This window comes from Acomys minous (genome assembly GCF_964271855.1).
Source record: "Acomys minous genome assembly, chromosome: 17".
Classification (NCBI taxonomy): domain Eukaryota; kingdom Metazoa; phylum Chordata; class Mammalia; order Rodentia; family Muridae; genus Acomys; species Acomys minous.
In genome coordinates this window covers 24,583,873-24,602,530 of record NC_140500.1, presented here as the reverse complement: position 1 = coordinate 24,602,530, position 18,658 = coordinate 24,583,873, and the positions used below count along the sequence as shown (strand labels likewise).

The window sequence follows — 18,658 nt, the reverse complement described above, 5'->3', positions numbered from 1 at the left end:
TAGCATTACCAGCGTGGCTCTGTGGTCTTTGGCATTTTGGAAGTCATTCCTCCTGTCCCCCTACCTCTCTCCTCTTGCTGTGGTGTATCAGATGGTTTCTCTTCCTCGTTTTCTGACACTCGCAGCTCCAGCCCGGCTTTCACCTTGACCTGGCACTGTAAGCGATGCTCCGTTTCGGCATCGGATGGGATGTCATCAGACCAGTGTTGATCTGGAGGAAGTAGGCAAGATGCAAATCTTTAAGATGTCTGGAGCTCTGGCGTGCGTGTGTTCTTTTCCTGTGTGTGTCTTGCTTCCCTAGAGAACTGCTCAATGGGGCGATCCACTGGGGCGTGAAGTTTGAAGCAGGCTTGGCAGCCCCTGCAAACCAAGCCTCTTACCAGAGGCAGATCTGACACAAAGCATCTTACTTCCTGAGTGTGGCGTTTGTGTTCTTACCTGTGTGAGGGCCAGAGGTTGACACTACGTGTTTCCCAACTGCTCTTAACCTCATCTTTTTGACAAGGTTACCCTGAACCTGGAGCTTGCCTTTCAGCTTAACTGCTTGGCCAGTGAGCTCCTGACATCGCCTTTCTCCATCCTCTTCCATGACTGGCTTTTTACAAGGGGGCTAGGCAGCTGACCTCAGGCCCTGCTGCTATCAATGGGCACTTTACCCACTGTGCTCTCGACTCCCCTCCCCCTCCCTTCCCCGAGACAGGGTTTCTCTGTGTAGCCTTGGCTGTCCTGGACTCACTTTGTAGACCAGGCTGGCCTTGAACTCACAGTGATCTGCCTGCCTCTGCCTCCTAAGTGCTGGGATTACAGGCATGTGCTACCAAGCCTGGCTTGTCTGCTTTTTAAATGTAGTGACCATGACACAAGAGACTATGACACAAAAACAAAAATAAAACCTCTTTTGGGGGTGCCTGTGGAAGTACCTTCCCCTTTCTTTTGCTAATCCCAGACCCCCCCTTCCCTCCACCAACAACCACTACCACTAAGGCTGCCTCCCTAAACTTTTGGTGTAAAGTATCTTTGGTGAGTTCCACCCACTCTGGTCAAGTCCCCAGAGTGTAAAAGGTCACAGAGGTAGAGAAGGGAGGCTGATCCCCCCCATACCATCCAGCTCAGCACCAGTGTCTCCAGGGTCTCCATCCTCTGCAGCCTCCCCTTCGGTCTCTGCTGGCTCAGAGTCCACATCCTCTTCTAGATCATTCTCATCCAGAGGAGCTGTAAAGCAGAGACTTTCAAGACCAGGAAGAAAAGGACAGACAGACAAACGCTATGTAGGACATAAGGAGGCAGCACTGCATAGGCCGCGGGGAGAAGGGAGGCCCCCGGACAGAGATGGAGAGGACTTTATAAGCAGTACGGGTGCCGCAGCCACTTCTGCACTCTAGGAGGGCCAAGTGGAAGTAGGAGAGCAGCTTCCAGCCTGGAAGTATCACCTTCTCCCCCCCAACCCCCCAGGAGGCTGCTGCTATGAGATCTTCAAGTCGGTCATAACGAAGGATGCTGGGAGGCCATCACTGACATCTTTAATATAGGCCCAGTGCTGGCCACTTCATGTACCAGCCAGAGGGCCCTGTTTCTCATGGCCACCTGTAGGTGACAAAGCTTAGGCCTGAGGGTCAAGTGACTCACACAGGGCTCTGCTGTTCACCCGCATTGGCACATGGAGAGGCCAATGCTTTTCTGGAGACAACTTAGAGGCGTTTGTTAAGGCAGGAGAGTGGACCTGAAGGGTTATGCAAAGTTCCATTTCTGCTGGGTGTGGTGGCACCTACCTTTAATCCCAGCACTTGGGAGACAGAGGCAGAGGCAGGGGCAGAGGCAGAGGCAGGCAGATCTCTGTGAATTTGAGGCCAGCCTGGTCCACAAAAGTAAGTTACAGGACAGCCAGGGCTATTTCACAGAGAAACCCTGTCTTTAAAAAGAAAAAAAAAAGTTCCCTTTCTGGACTCAAGAATTGCTCTTTTGGGTTGCAAACCAAAGGAAGGCACTCATCTGCGCCATCTCTCCTGAGGTGGACACGGACAGCACAGAAGCAGAGCAGAGAGGGCAGACGCTCTGCCTCAGGACGCTGTCAGCCGGAGGGCAATACTTTTGATGTCCACGGAACAAAGCATCAAAGCACATTTGGATTTTCTCGAAGCGGAGGGCAAGTGGGAGAGGCCAGGTCAGACTACTAGCTGTGCTGCAAGTCAGCATGGGCCACTGAGCTCAGGTGATGGCAAAACTCGAGGAAGAGGCTGGCTCAGGGAGTGGTGCTACGGAGGGACCATGAGTAGGAAGAGGCACCTTGAAGATTCTGGGAATGCTGAATTTCCTGCTGAAGGTGGAGGCAGTTGTCTAAGTGTTGACTGAATCTCCCATATTGTACACTTAACTTTTTAACATGTAATTCATAAAATGATGGCAGTTAAATCTATGAAGAATTTCGTTTTATCTTTTTAAAGACAGGGTTCTCACTATGTAGCTCTGGCTGGCCTGGAACTTGCTGTGTAGACCAGGCCAGCCTTGAACTCAGAGACCCACCCGCCTCTGCCTCCTGAAGGAAGAAGGTGTGCGCCACCACACCCAGATGAGCTTTGTCAAAGCTGAAGCTGGAGAGCCACGGCAGACAGGTTTGGAAAGCTGCGGTCAGCTCAGGGCTTAGGTGGCTGTACTCCTGAGGAAAGTCCCGGCATGCTGAGCTTCAACCCCCCTGCTCCTTCTGAGACACCAGAGCAATCCGGGGGTGGGCAGTGCTATGACATTCTCCTATGCCGATGGCATTTGCTGGGACAGACACCGGAGAGAAACTCCTCCATTATCCCCACAGGTATAAAATCTTCCAGTGATCTTACCGTTTTGGGCCACTCATGGGAGACATTCTCCAGAGAAGGTGTGTGTGACTGTGACTCTGGGGACGCAGACACCCACTGAACAACACCTCTGGGTCCCACTTCAAAGCTAAGCTTTGTACTGGGATGGTAAGCTCATCACCGTACTCTGCCATGTTGGGGAAGAAGAGGCCGCTGGAAAAAGAATCTGGGCCCGTTCCAGAGGCCTCTGTGCATAGCACGCTTGCTGGAATGCCTGACATTGAGGTGCTAACCACACCCTCTCTGGCAAGAAAGCTGGAGGCAGCACAAAGGAGACCACTCCCCGGTTTCCCAGGCTGGCTTAGACTCCAACCAGCCTGGCCTGGTCCCGGTCTCTTGGTCCGTCCCACAGTTTTCCTACTAAGAAACATCTGCTGTGGAGTCGGAAGGGTGGGGGGCAGGGGGCGGGGTCGGTCCTACACTCCTTGGAATACCTTGAAAGAAATGATGATCTCACACACAACAAGAAGCAGACACTTGAGTGCTGTTGTGCGGCAGTAGTGGATGTGTGCAGAGACATGGCTAGAGCGATGGAACCCGAGGGATGGAGTTCTGGTTAATATGGAGCGCTGTGCCGGAAGCAGCCACACAAGTGAGGAGCCACGCACTACGGAAGCCGGGAGTCACCATGGATTGCCGCTGCCTGCTAGGACATCCTTCCTCCTCAGCCCTGTTCCTCCTTCCTCTAGCTTAACGAGTGATCGATCGATCAAGGTTAGCCACACTAGACTCTGCATCCTCTTCCACCTGTGGGCCCGCCTGCCACATGTATCTACTTTCAGCTGCTAGTGAGGTCCATGAGGGCGGAGGTGGTTACGGTCCACCAGCACTATCCCTGCCGGTCCTAGGAGTGACCACCAGGACACTGGTTCTCAACGGGGGTGGGGGTGGGGGTGGGGGGGTGGGGGGGTGGGGGGGGGATCGGATGGGGTGGTGCTGTCTCCTTTCTGGGGGCTCCTGGGGTTTAGATGGAGACAGCTCAGCACTGAGGGCAGAAGCCAGGGACAAGACATCCTGCAGTGGGAAGGACTGTCCTACCCAAAGGCCAAGCATCTGTCCTTGAGGAATAGGTTGACTTTGGCCTGTGTGCTGAAAGAGACTCTAACTTACTCTAGGGACCCGTTCCAATGCCACCTGGCTATATCTTGCACGGCTTAGCAATGCCCACCAGTCCTTGCCTCTTCTCTTAGGCAAACTTTCCACATAGTCCTGTTTCGACTGCTCCTCTGACACACCGGTAGGCGTGTGGGACAGTCTCTCATTTCACTCCACATCCACTGCTTACCCAACTTCACCTACAGGTTTAAAACTTCAGCACAAAAATCTTCCTTTTACCTCGGGTTTCCTATCCGACTGCTAACTAATGTTTTAAATGGTGTGACTCCGCCCTGCCTCCACTGTTGGTTTCCAAGTCTGCCTTAGGATGGGGGAAACGCATTTCTGGTCCATGCACAGGTGGGCTGCCTGACTAAGCATGCACTAACCCCGCCCACCGGCTCTGCCCTCGCATGCACCAGCGACAGGAGCTGAGTCCTAGAGTTAAGGCGCCAGCCGAGCTGCCGAAAGAAAGAGGTTATAATGAATGGAGGGGAGGGCGTGTCGCATATCACCAGACTACCTCCGGAGACAGTCTCCAGCCAGGCCTGCACTGCTGCGCGGCGTACGGAGGGAAGGCCGGTCACTGAATTTAAAACAGATGATAAATGTAATGTTAGACATTGGTATGTTCTCATCAGGGAGAGATGAAGTCAGTCCTAAAATTCAGAACAGAGGGGACCGAGAGCCATCTGGCACCGACACAGGGTGTGTGTGTGTGTGTTCGCGCGCGTGTGCCTGTGTGTCTGTGTGTGATCCGATGTTGGCCTGTGTGACAGGTCTTTGGGATGAGGAGAGAAGACAGAACCAGAGAGAGGGCAGCTGTGGCTAGGGCTGCCAAGCTGCCCTTGTCCTCATCTTGCCGATCATCTTGATGTCCTAGAGGATTAAAACCCGTCACACGAAAGCCCAAGTTTTCCCACGGACCGGAAGTGACCCTGTGTAGATTCAGAGCCTCACAGGGCAGGTATCTCTGAGTGGCACCACCTGAGCCAGAGAAGGTGATGCTACCAAGGGTGCGGTGCCTACGTGGAAGACAGGTGGCCAAAGAGACTGACCTATGGCCACCACACCTCTAAGTGGGTCTTATGTTATGTTTATTGCTACTCCTTAGAAGAAGCCAGAGGCTGGACATGGGGTGAGAGGGGGAGGGGAGGAGCAGCTGTAAGGCCGGCCACTCTGGAGGCTGAGGCACGAGGATCCTGAGTTCAAAGCCAGCCTGGCTAGCTTAGGGAGGCTGTCTTTAAAAAATAAGAAAGGAAGAAAGATGGAAAGAAAGAAAAAGAAAGGAAGGAAGGAAGGAAGGAAGGAAGGAAAGAAGGCCAGGTACGGTGGTGCACACCTTTAATCCCAGGACTCAGAAGGCAGAAGAGGGCAGGTCTCTGTGAATCCGAGGCCAGCCTGGTCTACATAGGACGTTCCAGGCCAGCCAAGGATATGTAGTGAGACCCCGTCTCAAACAAACAAACAGACAAACAAGCAAGCAAACAAACAAAACAAGACAGAAGCCGGAATAAAGCACATTTGTACCTTAGTGGGAAACAGACCACTTCACCTAGAACTTGGAGTTGAACATGACACAGTGACACAGGAGGCCCCTGACGTACTTCTCCTTACTTTCAATTCTAATTATGCTCCCCTCTCTGGTCCTGCAACACACTCATGCGGCACCCGCTCTGCCAACACACTCATGCGGCACCCGCTCTGCCACCACACTCTGAAGAGGAATAAAGAGTGCCCTGCTGGGAAAAGTAGAAGACGGCAGATTCTAGGGCCCGTTAGTCAGGCCCTCTTGTCTTGCATTGGTAGCGACAGAGCCAGCAACCTCATCGTTCAGAGGTTGCTATCCTTGAATGAGAACCAAGGACAGTGTTCCCCCAGCGGACAGCGCCTCTGCAGCCACGGGAGGGGCCCCCGGGATGGGTGCTCAGGATGCACATGACAAATGGGGCTCAAAGCAGTTACCTCTGGAAGTGGAGGACTCGGAGGTAGGGAGCATCCTCTCCTCCGCCTCTCTCTCACGGATGTGTGTCCAGTGCACATCAGCCTGGATGGCCAAGGGATCTGCCGTGGTTATGATCTGTTGCAGCCTGTTGCTCCCAGCTAGGGTGCCAGGTCCCCAGGAAGGAGGTGCAGAGAGGACAGGAAGGCAATGTGAACAGTCAAGGGAAGGAGAGACAGCACAGGAAAGAGAAACAGAGTTACAGTGTTTGCCAGGGCTGGTTGGAATCAGAAAGAGGTAAAGACTGAGAACACACGCACACACGCACGCATGCCCGCGTACACACACGATTTAGTCATTGTTAAGCTTTGCATACGTTTCTCAGTTCAGTGAAGTCCACACACTTCACCTCCGAATTAGAAGGAATTTCTCATCTCTATTGTGAAATGGATCCGGGGGACCACACTGCCCAGGGCAGAACAGGCCAGATGACCCTCACTTATGCATGACCCTCACCCAGTAGGACTGTCACTCCAGGGCCTCAAGGACATGGCGGTTAGCTAGCACAGCACCGGGTCCTGAGGACACTCTTCCTGTCAGTCACAGGTGGGCAAGGATGGTGGCGCCCTGCCAGGAGCCAGGCAACTAACCAGGACAGATGCGCTCTTTTCTGGGACTTCTTTTTTTTTTTAACCCTCTGCAGTAAAGCTGCTGCTGAGGAGGAAAAAGCCCTCTGTCCAGGGGGCCACATGCTGCATGCTGGCGCTATGGCAGGGGCACTGACATGGGGGAGGTGGTCATTGAGGGAGGGTGAGGGGAGAGGCGGCAGCTAGGAGACGAAGCAGAGATCTGTCCTGTGAGGTCTGGAACTCCAGCATTCAGGCAGGAGTGAGACCAAAACCTCTGCCCTACTGTTGGGTGAGAGGCCCTTCCTTACAAACCCCCGCCAGAATACCTCTGACCCCATGGGGCCTGAGATTTGCCTCTCGGCTAAGTGAGACCTCACCAGCGCCCCCTGGAGCTCCCATGCAGCCCCTGCTCCGCAGGACCCTATGATTAGTGCTTGGATCATGCCACACGGGAGGGTTAAGATAAAGGGGCAGCCAGTAACTAAGTAGCATTGGGGGTGGGCACCGAGAAGGGAGGGCAGCCATCAGGCAGTAAGAGCAGGTACCACGGATCTGAAGGATTCTGCATCCGGCTTCAGCCGGAAGCCGGCTTCCATCTGGGACTGTATGTTTCTCCTCCCCTTGACACCCCTGGCTGGACACCACCTGCTGCCACCCACCGGGGCAGCTCTGTAACGTAGTGTGTCAAAGACCAAGTGCCGCCTGTTATGTGGATGCTAAACTGTTGTGTGACATGGGGAGTTGGCCCCATGTACTCTCTTCCTAATCTCTACGGATTCACAGAGTTCGTCTGCCCAGATGGTGCTGGCAAGCGCTGGACCACGGCAAACCAGCTTAGGTGTGTCAGGCCCCGGGAGGGTGAGACAGAGAAAAAGGATGCTCCTTTCTCTGGCTTCTGAGCAACAAAGGGAAGAGTTGAGCCTTTTCTGAGCACAGCTCTGCCTTCTGCCAACACTTGCAGCATTGTGGGGGGTGGGTGGGTGTGGGGGGGGGCTGGGGAGGGGGCAGCATCAGCAGTGTGGACACACTGGGGGATAGACTGAAGAACTGCGGCTAGGCAGTGAGGTTTAACTGGATCAAGGGAATTGAGAGCAAAAGCTACAGGGACAGAGGTGGGGCCACATTCCATAAGCCTTGTCCTCTGTCCTCTACTAATCTGTTGACTCATGTGCCAGTCTGTGCTTTGTCTGGGGAGGCCAGGTCAGGGACAGGTACCCAGCTAGGTAGGAGAGCAGATTTAAGCAAAAAAGACCTAGTCCATGTGGGACCTGCTCTTGGAGGCAGATTTTGGATGGCTGTTTGGGAGCCGGGGTGGAGATGGGCAGCGGGCAAAGCGGGTACCTTCACATGTACCCATTTCTTCTTCCTTTGAGAGATGCTGGAGCCATTGGCCTTGCAGTTGTTCTCTGTCCCAGGGGCAATACTCCCCTTCTACAGCAGGGGGAGCCAGACACCCATAGACAGCACCAAGAATCCCACAGGGGGACCAAGTGGAGAAGGGAATGGAGGGAGGAAAGAGAACAGAGAGCAGAGTTATCCCAGCTGCAAGCAAGAGTGTCCTGCCCTTGTCCACGTGGGCATTCAGGTCTGCTGCCCCAAACATGCACTGCACGCTGGGGACAATGGACCATCCGGGGGTTTGGCTGACTGTGCTGTGACCTGCCCAGCTTGGGAAGTTAAGTCTTCATGAAGGGAAGGTAGGATAAACTCTCCCAGAATTGTGTTGGGGCTAAAAGCTGCTAAGTACTCAACATCACTAGGAGGAAATGGCATCTCGTGCCTCACACGGAGTACCTTTCCCTGTGGGAGCGCTGAAGGGGATGGGCTCAGTCTGACGAATGTGAACACAAGGAGACTGTGGGCCAGCTTGGTACTGCAGACATGACAGAAGAGACAAGCCACACGCTCTGGCCAATGCCAGGCTCTCTCTAGCACATTCCTTCCTCATGACTCATGCACCTCAGCACGTCAGCCTAGATTCCACTTTGGCCTTCGGAGGAGTCAGTGGAGGAGGGTGAGAGACGATGCTCTCTGGGGAAGGTGCTGAAACACCACCAAGTGTACTGACCCTGAGCACGCTGGGAGCGAGCACACAGAGTCCCAAGACAAGCAACGTTGCCACTGAGAGCTAAGGCTCTGTGCCCACACTGCCTGGAATTTAACGCATAACTCAGACACTGGAGGAACCCCCTCCCCTTGGGCTCTGTGATCCCCTGGGAAGTGAGCATGGCTCTCCCTGGGGAGTCAGATCTCCTGGCTCCAGTTGAGGCTCCCTCCTTACCATCCCCAGGGGCCCTCTGCAGCAGGGGTGGGGTGGGGTGGGGGGAAGTGAGGGTCTCATCACAGCCAAGTTCCGTATGCCTTCAGGTCACAGCCAGACAGGGGGCTGGACAGAAAAATCTCAAGGCCAAGGAAAGAGGAGTTTTAGCAGTGGCATGGCTAGATACTCAAATGAGCTTTCTGCAGGCCCCAAAGGTTACTGACTAGTTGTGGCTGGAGCTAGTCTCCTGAGCACCTAAGATCACAGATCCCCAGCACCATTAGGTGACTTGGAGGAGCCAACTTTCTCTGTCTTACTGAAATGAAGTTCTACACGAAGCCGAAGGGGAATAAAAGAGATAACATGAAAAAGTGACAGCGACTTAATCTGGACATGGTGCTCAGACGAGCCCTTGTACACACGAGGGACGTTTTTTTTCTCCGCTTGGCAGACACAACATCTTTCCTCTGTTCTACCTAAGCTCTGCAACGAGTGAGGGCTAGAAAAACCTCAGGTCCTGAGGGCGCATCCAGGCTCTAATATCTATGCGACCTCTTACACTCACACTGGAAACACGTGAAGGGGTGGGAGGCCGGACGGGGCCAGGACTACAGGAGATGGTTCTGACCTTCGCTGGACTCCTCCTCTTCCTCTTCTTCATAGTCTTCCTCCTCTTCCTCATCTTCATATTCCTCCTCTTCCTCAGGCTCCAGGTTCTTGGAGGCCTCTAGCTCCTTTTCACTCCTGCCCTTTAGAAGGGCGTGAATCCTCACTGCCTCCTTCCAGGGAACCCCGCCCAGGTCGGAGGTAGGGAGCTGGTCATCTTCGTCTTCCTCCTCCTCCTCCTCCTCCATCTCAGACTCAGAACTGCTGAGAGAAAAGAAGTCACACGGCCTTAGTGAAGGAAGGAAGAAGGTTCGGAGCTGCGGTCACGAGCAGCAGTTCTCAACAAAGCAAGGAGAGGAAGCAGGCCAGGCAGCCATCCTTCCCCAGCCAGCGAAGGGACAGAAAGGAATGCACCAATGGAGCAGGATGACAGACAGACGTACAATACCTATGCAGACCCATGTGGGGACAACCTGGCCAGAGGGGCACAGCGGCTACTCACTATGCAGCATTGCTTGGCTGGCAGAGCTCAATTGGAATTAATACCATTGGCTATAAGCTTCCAGTGAGAACCACGGGTGGGTAGAGATGGGAAAGATGTACCAAGAGGCTAAACTGGTAGGCAGTTTGTGTGTGTGTGTGTGTGTGTGTGTGTGTGTGTGTGTGTAGGAGGAGCCGAGGACCCCATTCTCTGTGTTTAAGGTGCTCTATAGAGCATGCCATGCCAGTGAAACGCAGTAAGGGTCACGCACCCAGCACAGGTATGGCAGGAACCCTAGAAAAGGCCCCACCTCCCAGGGTCATCCCTCATTTCCCCCACCTGTTGGCTTCACAGCACAAGGCCAGCTCAGCTTGGGATGAAAGTAGTGCTACATTCACTAACTTCTGCAAAGACAAAAACACGACCTCTGCTCTGCTTTGGGCCCTGCCAAAGGACGCCGTATGACATGCAGGATGCAGTCACATGTGGCTTTGCTAAAGAGGTTACCGAGCTGGGAGACTCAGTCTTCTGTCAGAGGTATGCACCGGGCCAGGCTAGAGAAAAATCTGCCTTTAGAATGAAAGTACAGGACTGGACTCTGGACCCAAGCTCCACGGGGGTGGGGGTGGGGAGGAGTGTGGTGGCTTCCTGTGAAGGTGGTGTTAGCTCCTTTGTATGTGGCAGTGAGTCAAAGCACACAATGGAAGGCAGGCAACGGTGCTCATTTGGAGAGCTGTCTGTTTGACAGAAGTAAATACGTTGAAGTCTGGCCACACTTGGTCTAAATATAGGAACTGGTCACCCCCCCCCACCCCCAAATCAGGGGAAAGCAGAGGGAGGGGGTGCATCAGGTTGACCTGACGACTAGATCAACCACATGGAGTATCAAAAACCACTGTGTACATAACGGAGTCCCAATAAAAACTCCAAAGTGCCAGGTCTGAGTGAATATGACGTCACACTCGGAAACCAGGGCAGGAAGGCTGCTGTCCTGCCTCCCCAGGAGCAGGGCAAGGGAAGCTCTGAGTCTGGTTGCTTCCTGGACTCTACCATGAGGGCACTCTTTCCATGGTCAAGTCCTAAGCCTCTGTATCCTTCCCCCTCGGTATAGGCCGTAGCAGAGCACAACAGCTTCCAGCAAGTTCTGAGTCCCTCTCAGGTGGCCGAGTCTCATGGTGCTCCTGGCAAACTTCTCACAGGGACACACTGTCATCTACTGCTGTCTATACCCACCCCCAGCCTGCCTCTTCTTCCCCCCGACTTTGATAGGCCATAGCCACGTGCAGGACAGCTTCCAGCAAGTTCTGAGTCCCCCTCAAGCAGATGAGCTGTTGGAACTGTGGTCCTCGACAGGCAGGCTATGTGATGCCAGTCTCCCAGGTATGTGGTGAAGGCTAGGAATCTCACCCAGATGGTCACCATTCTTACACTGTTCACTCACTTCCATAATCTCATTCATTCATGACTTTTTCCCCCCCCTGAGACAGGGTCTCACTATGTAGCCCAGGCTGGCCCAAATCCTCAGTCATCTGGAGTGCTGGGGTTATAGGTGTGTACTACCAGACACTGCTCAAAGAACATTCCGAGACTTGCCACAACTCAGCCAATGAACACACACACACTCAGCTAGGGCAGATGGAGTCTTCTGCGTGCAGCATACTCTCTGACTACTGCGAACGGCAAAGTGTGAACCTCAGAGTTTGGCCAGGTATGGTGGTGCATGCCTTCAATGCCAGAACTTGGGAGGCAGAGATGAAGGTCACGATATGTTCAAGGTTAGCCTGTTTCAGGCCAGCCAGGGCTATAAAGTGAAGCCATGTCTCAAAAACACACAAGAGCCAGGCGTGGTGGCACACGCCTTTAATCCCAGCACTCGGGAGGCAGAGGCAGGTGGACTGCTATGAGTTTGAGGCCAGCCTGGTCTACAAAGGGAGTCCAGTACAGCCAAGGCTACACAGAGAAACCCTGTCTAAACAAACAAACAAACAAACAAACAAACAAAACCACACACACACACAAGAAAAGAGGAAAAATAAAATAGACATGATGGAAAGCCTGGCGCCTGAGCTCTGAACACTTCCCGCCATTACCCTGACTGCCCCATGTTTCTCCATTTCCGGCTTTTCACTAGTTTGCTTCCTCGTTAATGAAGTGCACTGGGACTGCCACTTACTGCTGCTTATGTCTGAAGGAGGGACATGGAGACTTCTGCACTCATCTTAGATTTTCTGTCCCTCCGCCATGGCTCAGTGTGTCCCGTGGCTTGTCTAGACAGGCTGGGAGGGACCATGCTAAGCTTCCCAGGAGAGGGGCCTCAGTGGAGCCTGACCTCACCCGTGCCACATCATTAGCATGGATGTACAGGGCATAATTTGGGTGATGAATTTACCCTTCTGTGATGGGGACAATGATGTCCCCATGATGGCTGTTAGTGCCACTCCAGCTGGTTCATGACAGGGCAGGGGTTGTGAAAGCGCGACAAGGAGAGCGGAAAGGTCAGCCCCCTTTCCTCTACGGGCTGTGAGCAAACGCGCTTGCAAGAGGCATTTCTATTTGCGCCTGCAAAGCAGCCTCCATAACTGCAGGGAGAGAAGCCCACGGGAGCTGGTACAAGCTTTTTTCAGGCTAGCTCTATCATAGGACCTTAGGGCCAGTTTGAGGGCTGCCCAGCTCCTGTATCACGTGAGATTCAAGGTGTAAATCCAGGCACTTGTGCATGCCTGGCAAGCTGGCAAGCGTGGTACCTTAGGCTCCAGGCCTCACTGTAGGTTCCCCCCTGTTTACCCAGGCACCTGAACCTCAGGTCCTGGCCTGTTGAGGCTGGAGGGGAGGAGCCTGCAGAAGGGTGGACCCCTTTGTACTACAGCACGGACACATTTTAAATGATAAGGATCCAAACAGTAGCAAAAAATGCATCAAAAAAAAATCCACCTTTCCTCCTTCCAACAAAGGGGTACAGCCTCCTAGGAGGGATGAGGGCCAGAAGGCTGAGGTCAGAGAGTACCAGGTTCAAGACCTGCTGACGTTACATAGTGAGTTTAAGGTCAGCTTGGGCAACTGAGTGAGACACCATCTCAAATACGGTGGTTAAAAAAAAAATGAGGATCGGGAGTCTAATATAATAATTCAGTTCAGAGTGCTTGCCTGGTGTGCAGGAGCCATGGGTTCAATCCCCGAAGCAGGGTACTTCCTGTGTCAGCATTCTTTCATCTTTCAGGGCTCCCTCTGGGCTCCGTCCCTTAGTCACATGGCTGCTCTGCAGCCCAGCTAGGCTCACATCTGAGCGTGTCTAACTAAGACCTAAGGGAATCAGGATTCCCAGCCCTGAGCGCAGGCTTTCCAGTGTTTCCCCCGGGTGCTCAGCAGGATCAGGGTGGTATGTGCAGGAATTTGGTCTAGATGCCCAGCTCTGAGAAGATAGATCTTACTGAGTTCTGTGCCGGCTCCGTGCCGGCTCCCTGGGGTCCTCTCTCCCCACCTCTTTTCTTTTCCTCCTCACCTTATTTCTTTCTTTCTTTTTTTCGAGACATGGTCTCGCTGTGTAGCCTTGGCTGTCCTGAACTCACTCTGTAGACCGGGCTGGCCTCAAACTCACAGCGATCTGCCTGCCTCTGCCTCCTGAGTGCTGGGATTAAAGGCATGCACCAACTGAACTTTTGATACTTTGGCCTCCACCTCCCGAGTGCTGGGATTACATCAGCACAGGACTGCAGTGCCTGGGATGAAATCCAGGGTTCTATGTGTGTTAGGCAAGCACTCTACCAACCGAACTACACCCTCAGCTCCTTCCCACTGCGTTAGGAGGGAAACAGGAAGTGGAGAATGGCTTTGACTCTCAGGTTAAGCTTCTCCTCAGCATCTGCAGTCCGCTCCACCACGCCCCTGGGTCCCACTGGCCCTGACAATACTGTGCTGCCAAGCAAGGGACCAAAGAAGGCACCTGCCATTCTTTACCAGGCACCACTATCAGCCAGGACTTGCATTCCTGCTTCTGCTGGAAAAGGGGCTGACGGCAGAGAGGGATTCCTGCTTACTCATGGCCTGCTCCGAGAGTGGCTTTTCCTCTTGTTACTCTGCTAGTGCCATTGACTTTGGGGAGTCCTCTGAAACCCTGACTGGCCCATGTGCAAAAGTTATGTGTTTGCTCCAGGGGCTCATTGACTTTTTTTTTTTTTTTTTAAGATTTATCAATTTTTTCTTTTCTTTTTTAAAAAAATATTTGTTTTATTTCATTACGGATGTTTTACTCAAGTATTTGTCCATGATATGACCAAGGAAGCCAGGCAAGGACATCAGATGTCCTGCATCAGGAGTTATAGAGGGTTGTGAGCCCCGATGTGGGTGCTGAGAATGAAACCTGGGTCCTCTGCAAGAGCAACAGTGGTCTTAACCACTGAGCCATCTCTCCGCCATCTCTCCAGCCTCTGAGTGTTCTTTAGAACTAGCAGAGCAGGTAATGAGGAACACAGCAGCTGGGCTGTGCACAGGCCACGCCTTCCTAGACGTGGGGTTAGTTCTCCCTCCCACCCCGACACAGACACAGACACAGACACAGACACAGACACACACACACACACACGTGCACTCGAGCACACACAAACATGAACAGACACACATGCACACACACAGAGACAGACACACACACGAGGGTGTACACATACACAGGCACACACAGACATACATGCATGCACATACACGCACAGGCACACACACACATACACACGTATGCACACACACTCTGAAAGTGCCACCTGGAGACTTCCTTCCCAGAAGTTAGAAAGCTGATGAGGCCTTGTCAAGGGTCTGTGACATGGCTTAGGACTTGTTGGTGCTATGTGAACTGAGCCATGAGGTGATGGTACAAATCTCCCAGTATGTCCTCTAGTCCTGCAGACCCCAGATACCCTGGGAACCAGTATCCACAGCTGCTGTTGACACCAGCATTACCACTAAAAGCAAGGCTCTCAGGCGATACCCCAGAAGAGCAGAACTGGCCCTCAGCCTAGCCACCTGCTACACAGGTAGCTATGATACAGAAGCTGATGCAGTACCTGAGGCAGGGTAAGCTTGAGCCAACCAGGTTCTGGCTCTTAACCCACCTGGCGATGGAAGCCAACACCCACACCCCTGGCCTACTCCACTCAAGATGGGTACTGCACTGCGATGGATGTGTGAGTAGTGACAGTTACTGCTGACACTACCTTGGTGATCACTGGGTGCCAGGCATTCATTCATTGTAATGTTCATAATAAACTTGTGACATATAAAGGCCTTTTCAGATGGGGAAACTGAGGCACACAAGATAAGTGATCTGCCTACAGCCATTGCGTGGTAGAGCTGGGCTTCTGAGCTGAGTCCGATTCCATGGCCAAGTTCTAAAATATCACACCACACTGCACAACAGAGATGGCTGAGCCAAATTCTCTGAATTAGTGGAGAACAAGCTCCTGGCTAGACTAGCAAATTCCCTCTCTCATGTATTTTGGTTTTTTGATACAGGGTTTCTCTGTGTACCCTTGGCTGTCCTGGATTCACTTTGTAGACCAGGCTGGCCTCGAACTCATGGAAATCCACTTGCCTCTGCCTCCCAAGTGCTGGGATTAAAGGAGTGTGCCACCACGCCCAGCTTGTTTTCGCATTTTTTAGTAAAAGACCTTTCATTTATTTTTGCAGTGCCAAAGATAGAGTTTGATCATGTAAACGTATTCCCAGGGAGTCACGCCATACCTAAGCTCTTGTGTTTTTCTTCTTCCCGTAAAAGAATTTAGATGGGCATTTTTGTATTCTATAGATTCTGGTTTTGTATTCGATCCCCTATTCAATCCAGGGCTAAGCCACCTGCTCTGCTCAAGGGATAATCAATGCTCTCGGCAGAACTGTGGGACTGGGAATGAGAGCTGATGGCTCTCTTCCACCCGAGGGCAGGAGTGTAGCAGTGTCCTCATGGGCACTCTGGACACGTTGCAGTTTTGTGACCGTAGCCTGAGGTTGACAAAAACCCTGGAACTGAACCAGCAAGGGGGGCTGTCTGTGGGGCCAGCCCATGGGGCACTTCATCACAGCGCCTGCCCCAGATCTTTCTGCTGGGATGCAGGTGGAAGCTGCTCTGTGCAGAGATGCGCACTGGGAAACATTCTCGGGGCTGTCTTATCGAGATACATCTGCCCATCACCTCTAAGAGACAGTTCTTGGTCTAGTACCTCAGCTCTGTATGAGCCAAGCACCCTCGGCACAGGGGTGGGGGGTGGGGAGGCTGTCGTCCTCACATCCTCCTCTACTGCTGGGGTGACAGGATGCATACTTGGTCGCACACTGACTGGTGAAGCCAGACACCTCTTGTGTGTGGCCCCTGGCAGCCAAGGTTTCTGTCCCTCTCTTTACCCACAGGAGGCCTTAAGGGCCCCAGAGAGGTGAAGTTGCTTCCTTAAGGCTTTAGAAGAAAGAACCTGCAGCCAAGTCACCTCTACTCCAAGCCTGGTGCCCTCTGTGGAAGCACCCGCTCCGTGAGGGCATGCTGGTTTTGGCTTGCCTTCCTTCCTGTGAAGGTCTTTGCCCTCCCGCAGACTTGTAAGCAACAACTGGTGGGTCATAAGGGTGACCTCCCTTTTCAAAGACTCCCAAAGGGTCAAGGAAGTGGGCTGTGCTCAGGAAATCTTACAGAGTTGTGACCCTTTCAAGCCCTGCTCCATCTAGTGACAGGCTAGCTACACTGCTCTAGACTTAAGGATCACATAGCAACCATAGCTGACCTTGATTTAGAGGCCAGGACCTTGATGACGTAGGCAGAATGGATCACAGGGCAACAGGGAAAAGTTACCATCAGTTCCCCCATTACAGGGGGACAAAACCCACAACCCGCATCCATCCCTAGGATCCCCACGAACACATACAGGATCAGCAGCACCAGAGGAAACGCCAAATACTGAGATACTCTAAGGACCATTTTAAACACTGTGTTCCCATCTGCTCCTTAACCTTCACACTGATTATGAGGAAGGCACTAGTGGAGGTACATTGGGCATGAGCAAACCGAGGGACTTGTCTAAGGCTTCCCAACTGAGAGGCAGAAGAACTGAGATTCCAAGCCAATCACACTGGCTCCCGTGCCCTTGCTCATTGGGCGCCTTTGCTGCCAGCTGAGTCTGGAGAGCTCGGAAGGCCACTGGCTCAGGAACCCCACAGCCAGGCAAACCCTGGGCATCGGCTGACCTGCTGGCCGCATCCTCTTCGGTGCCCTTGTCTAAGACGCTGCTCAGGTTGTGCTCGGCTTGCGTCTCCTCGGGTACTTCCTCCAGCTCCTCGACCTGCCTCACAGATCGGCGGTAGTTCTCCAGCTCGATCCTCTCAGGGGTCCCCCTCAGCCTCTTGGCGATGCTGGGCTCCTCCAGGCCGTTCATGCTGGAACCTGTGGGCGAAGCAAACAGAAAGCACTCTGAGGAGGAAGGGCAGAAGCTGAACTCCAGCAATGGATGATGGGAGCTAGTGCTGTATGAAAGGGGACATGGACCACTGGGGCTGCCAGAACTCATTTCTCAGGAAGAGATACATAGCCCTCCTGGAAATCAGAGCATGGGCAAAGGAAAGCAGAAAGGGTTGTGGGTTGGCCTGAGGACAGGAAGTGATGCTGCTAAGTGTGGCGACACTCTCCTAAGCAGGAGACACAAAGGCCCCACACCCTCATCTTCTCCCAGCCAAGTCAAGATGGGATGTTACCACGTGACGGGGAACGGTGACTGGGTTGGGGTAAAGGGTCTGTGCGGGGCCCTTAGGTGGGTCTCTCATCACCAGGGACTAAGAGATTGCCAGAGAGGGCGTCGTATTTCAGGTGGCCCCCGAGATGGACTGAGGTCTGGTGGGACTCTGCTAAGGTGTCCTGCAGACATGCTACATAGGTTCTGCCTGTGTCCTGTTGCCATGTATTTGGTAAATATTTTGTGGGGGTCTGAGCCCTCTGCATGGCTGCTCAGTGGAGAGTGGAGCCAGGCTTGGCAGTGTGGGGCAGACGCTGTCCGTTCACCATGCCTGCACACAAGTACACTTTCCCTGTAAACAGTCACCTCTTGAGTCAAGTCAACAATGCTCTGCCCCTGACATTCTTTCACTCAGGTCTGAGCATCTGTCAATGAGCGCTGCCTGTCAGTCAGAATGATGGGCATCTGTCAATGACCACTGCCTGTTAGAATGATAGGGGTTGCTAGAAAGTACTTTAAAAAAAATTCTACCATTTATACAACATAACTTGTTTCAAATTATTTTTGAGTAACCCTATAGACTCACAGTGTGTCTAAAACTTAAAACATGGGATACGGAACATCCCCATCTCTTTAGTTGCCTTCAATCCACAGCAGGTGCCCTGTCTCCTTTCTTAGCACCACAGTTTCTCCTGGCAGTCTTCACTGTCCCTGTTCTGGTCAGAGGCCCCTCATTTGTTCTGTAGTGTGTGCCTGCCACGTCGTGACACCTCACAGGCACACTCAGACAAACCCAGATCAGACTCTCAGTCTGCCAATGACTGGCAGTGTCGGAACACGGTCCAAGGACGGAGTCATGTGAGGAGAATTCTGAGTGCTTGTGAGAAGACTCCAAGAAAAACAAGAGTCTTGTGACCTCAGCTTCTTCAAAACAAGGAATTGTTCTTAGAATGCGCGCTCCTCTCAGGTATAGCAGATAGGAGCGGGGTCACTTCAGATCACTCATTACAACCGGCTGTTGTTATTTGTTTATATGCTTCTACAGGAAAACATGCTTTTGCCACGTGAAGCTTGTCCTTGTGACTATACATTTTGAGCTCATGAG

At 52.9% G+C, this 18,658-nt stretch overlaps 1 protein-coding gene across 1 annotated transcript in view; it reads right to left on the bottom strand.

Moving 5' to 3' along the window:
* The window catches only part of MICAL3 (microtubule associated monooxygenase, calponin and LIM domain containing 3), a 183,095-nt gene that overhangs the window by 31,425 nt on the left and 133,012 nt on the right, over positions 1–18,658 (bottom strand). The window contains exons 25-31 of the mRNA XM_084766098.1: positions 17,072–17,267; positions 9,404–9,645; positions 7,857–7,946; positions 5,910–6,047; positions 4,468–4,530; positions 1,102–1,212; positions 65–211 (exon numbers count right to left, since the gene is read on the bottom strand). Of these exons, the coding sequence (XP_084622224.1) occupies positions 65–211; positions 1,102–1,212; positions 4,468–4,530; positions 5,910–6,047; positions 7,857–7,946; positions 9,404–9,645; positions 17,072–17,267 (987 nt within the window). The remainder of the gene's footprint in view (positions 1–64; positions 212–1,101; positions 1,213–4,467; positions 4,531–5,909; positions 6,048–7,856; positions 7,947–9,403; positions 9,646–17,071; positions 17,268–18,658) is intronic.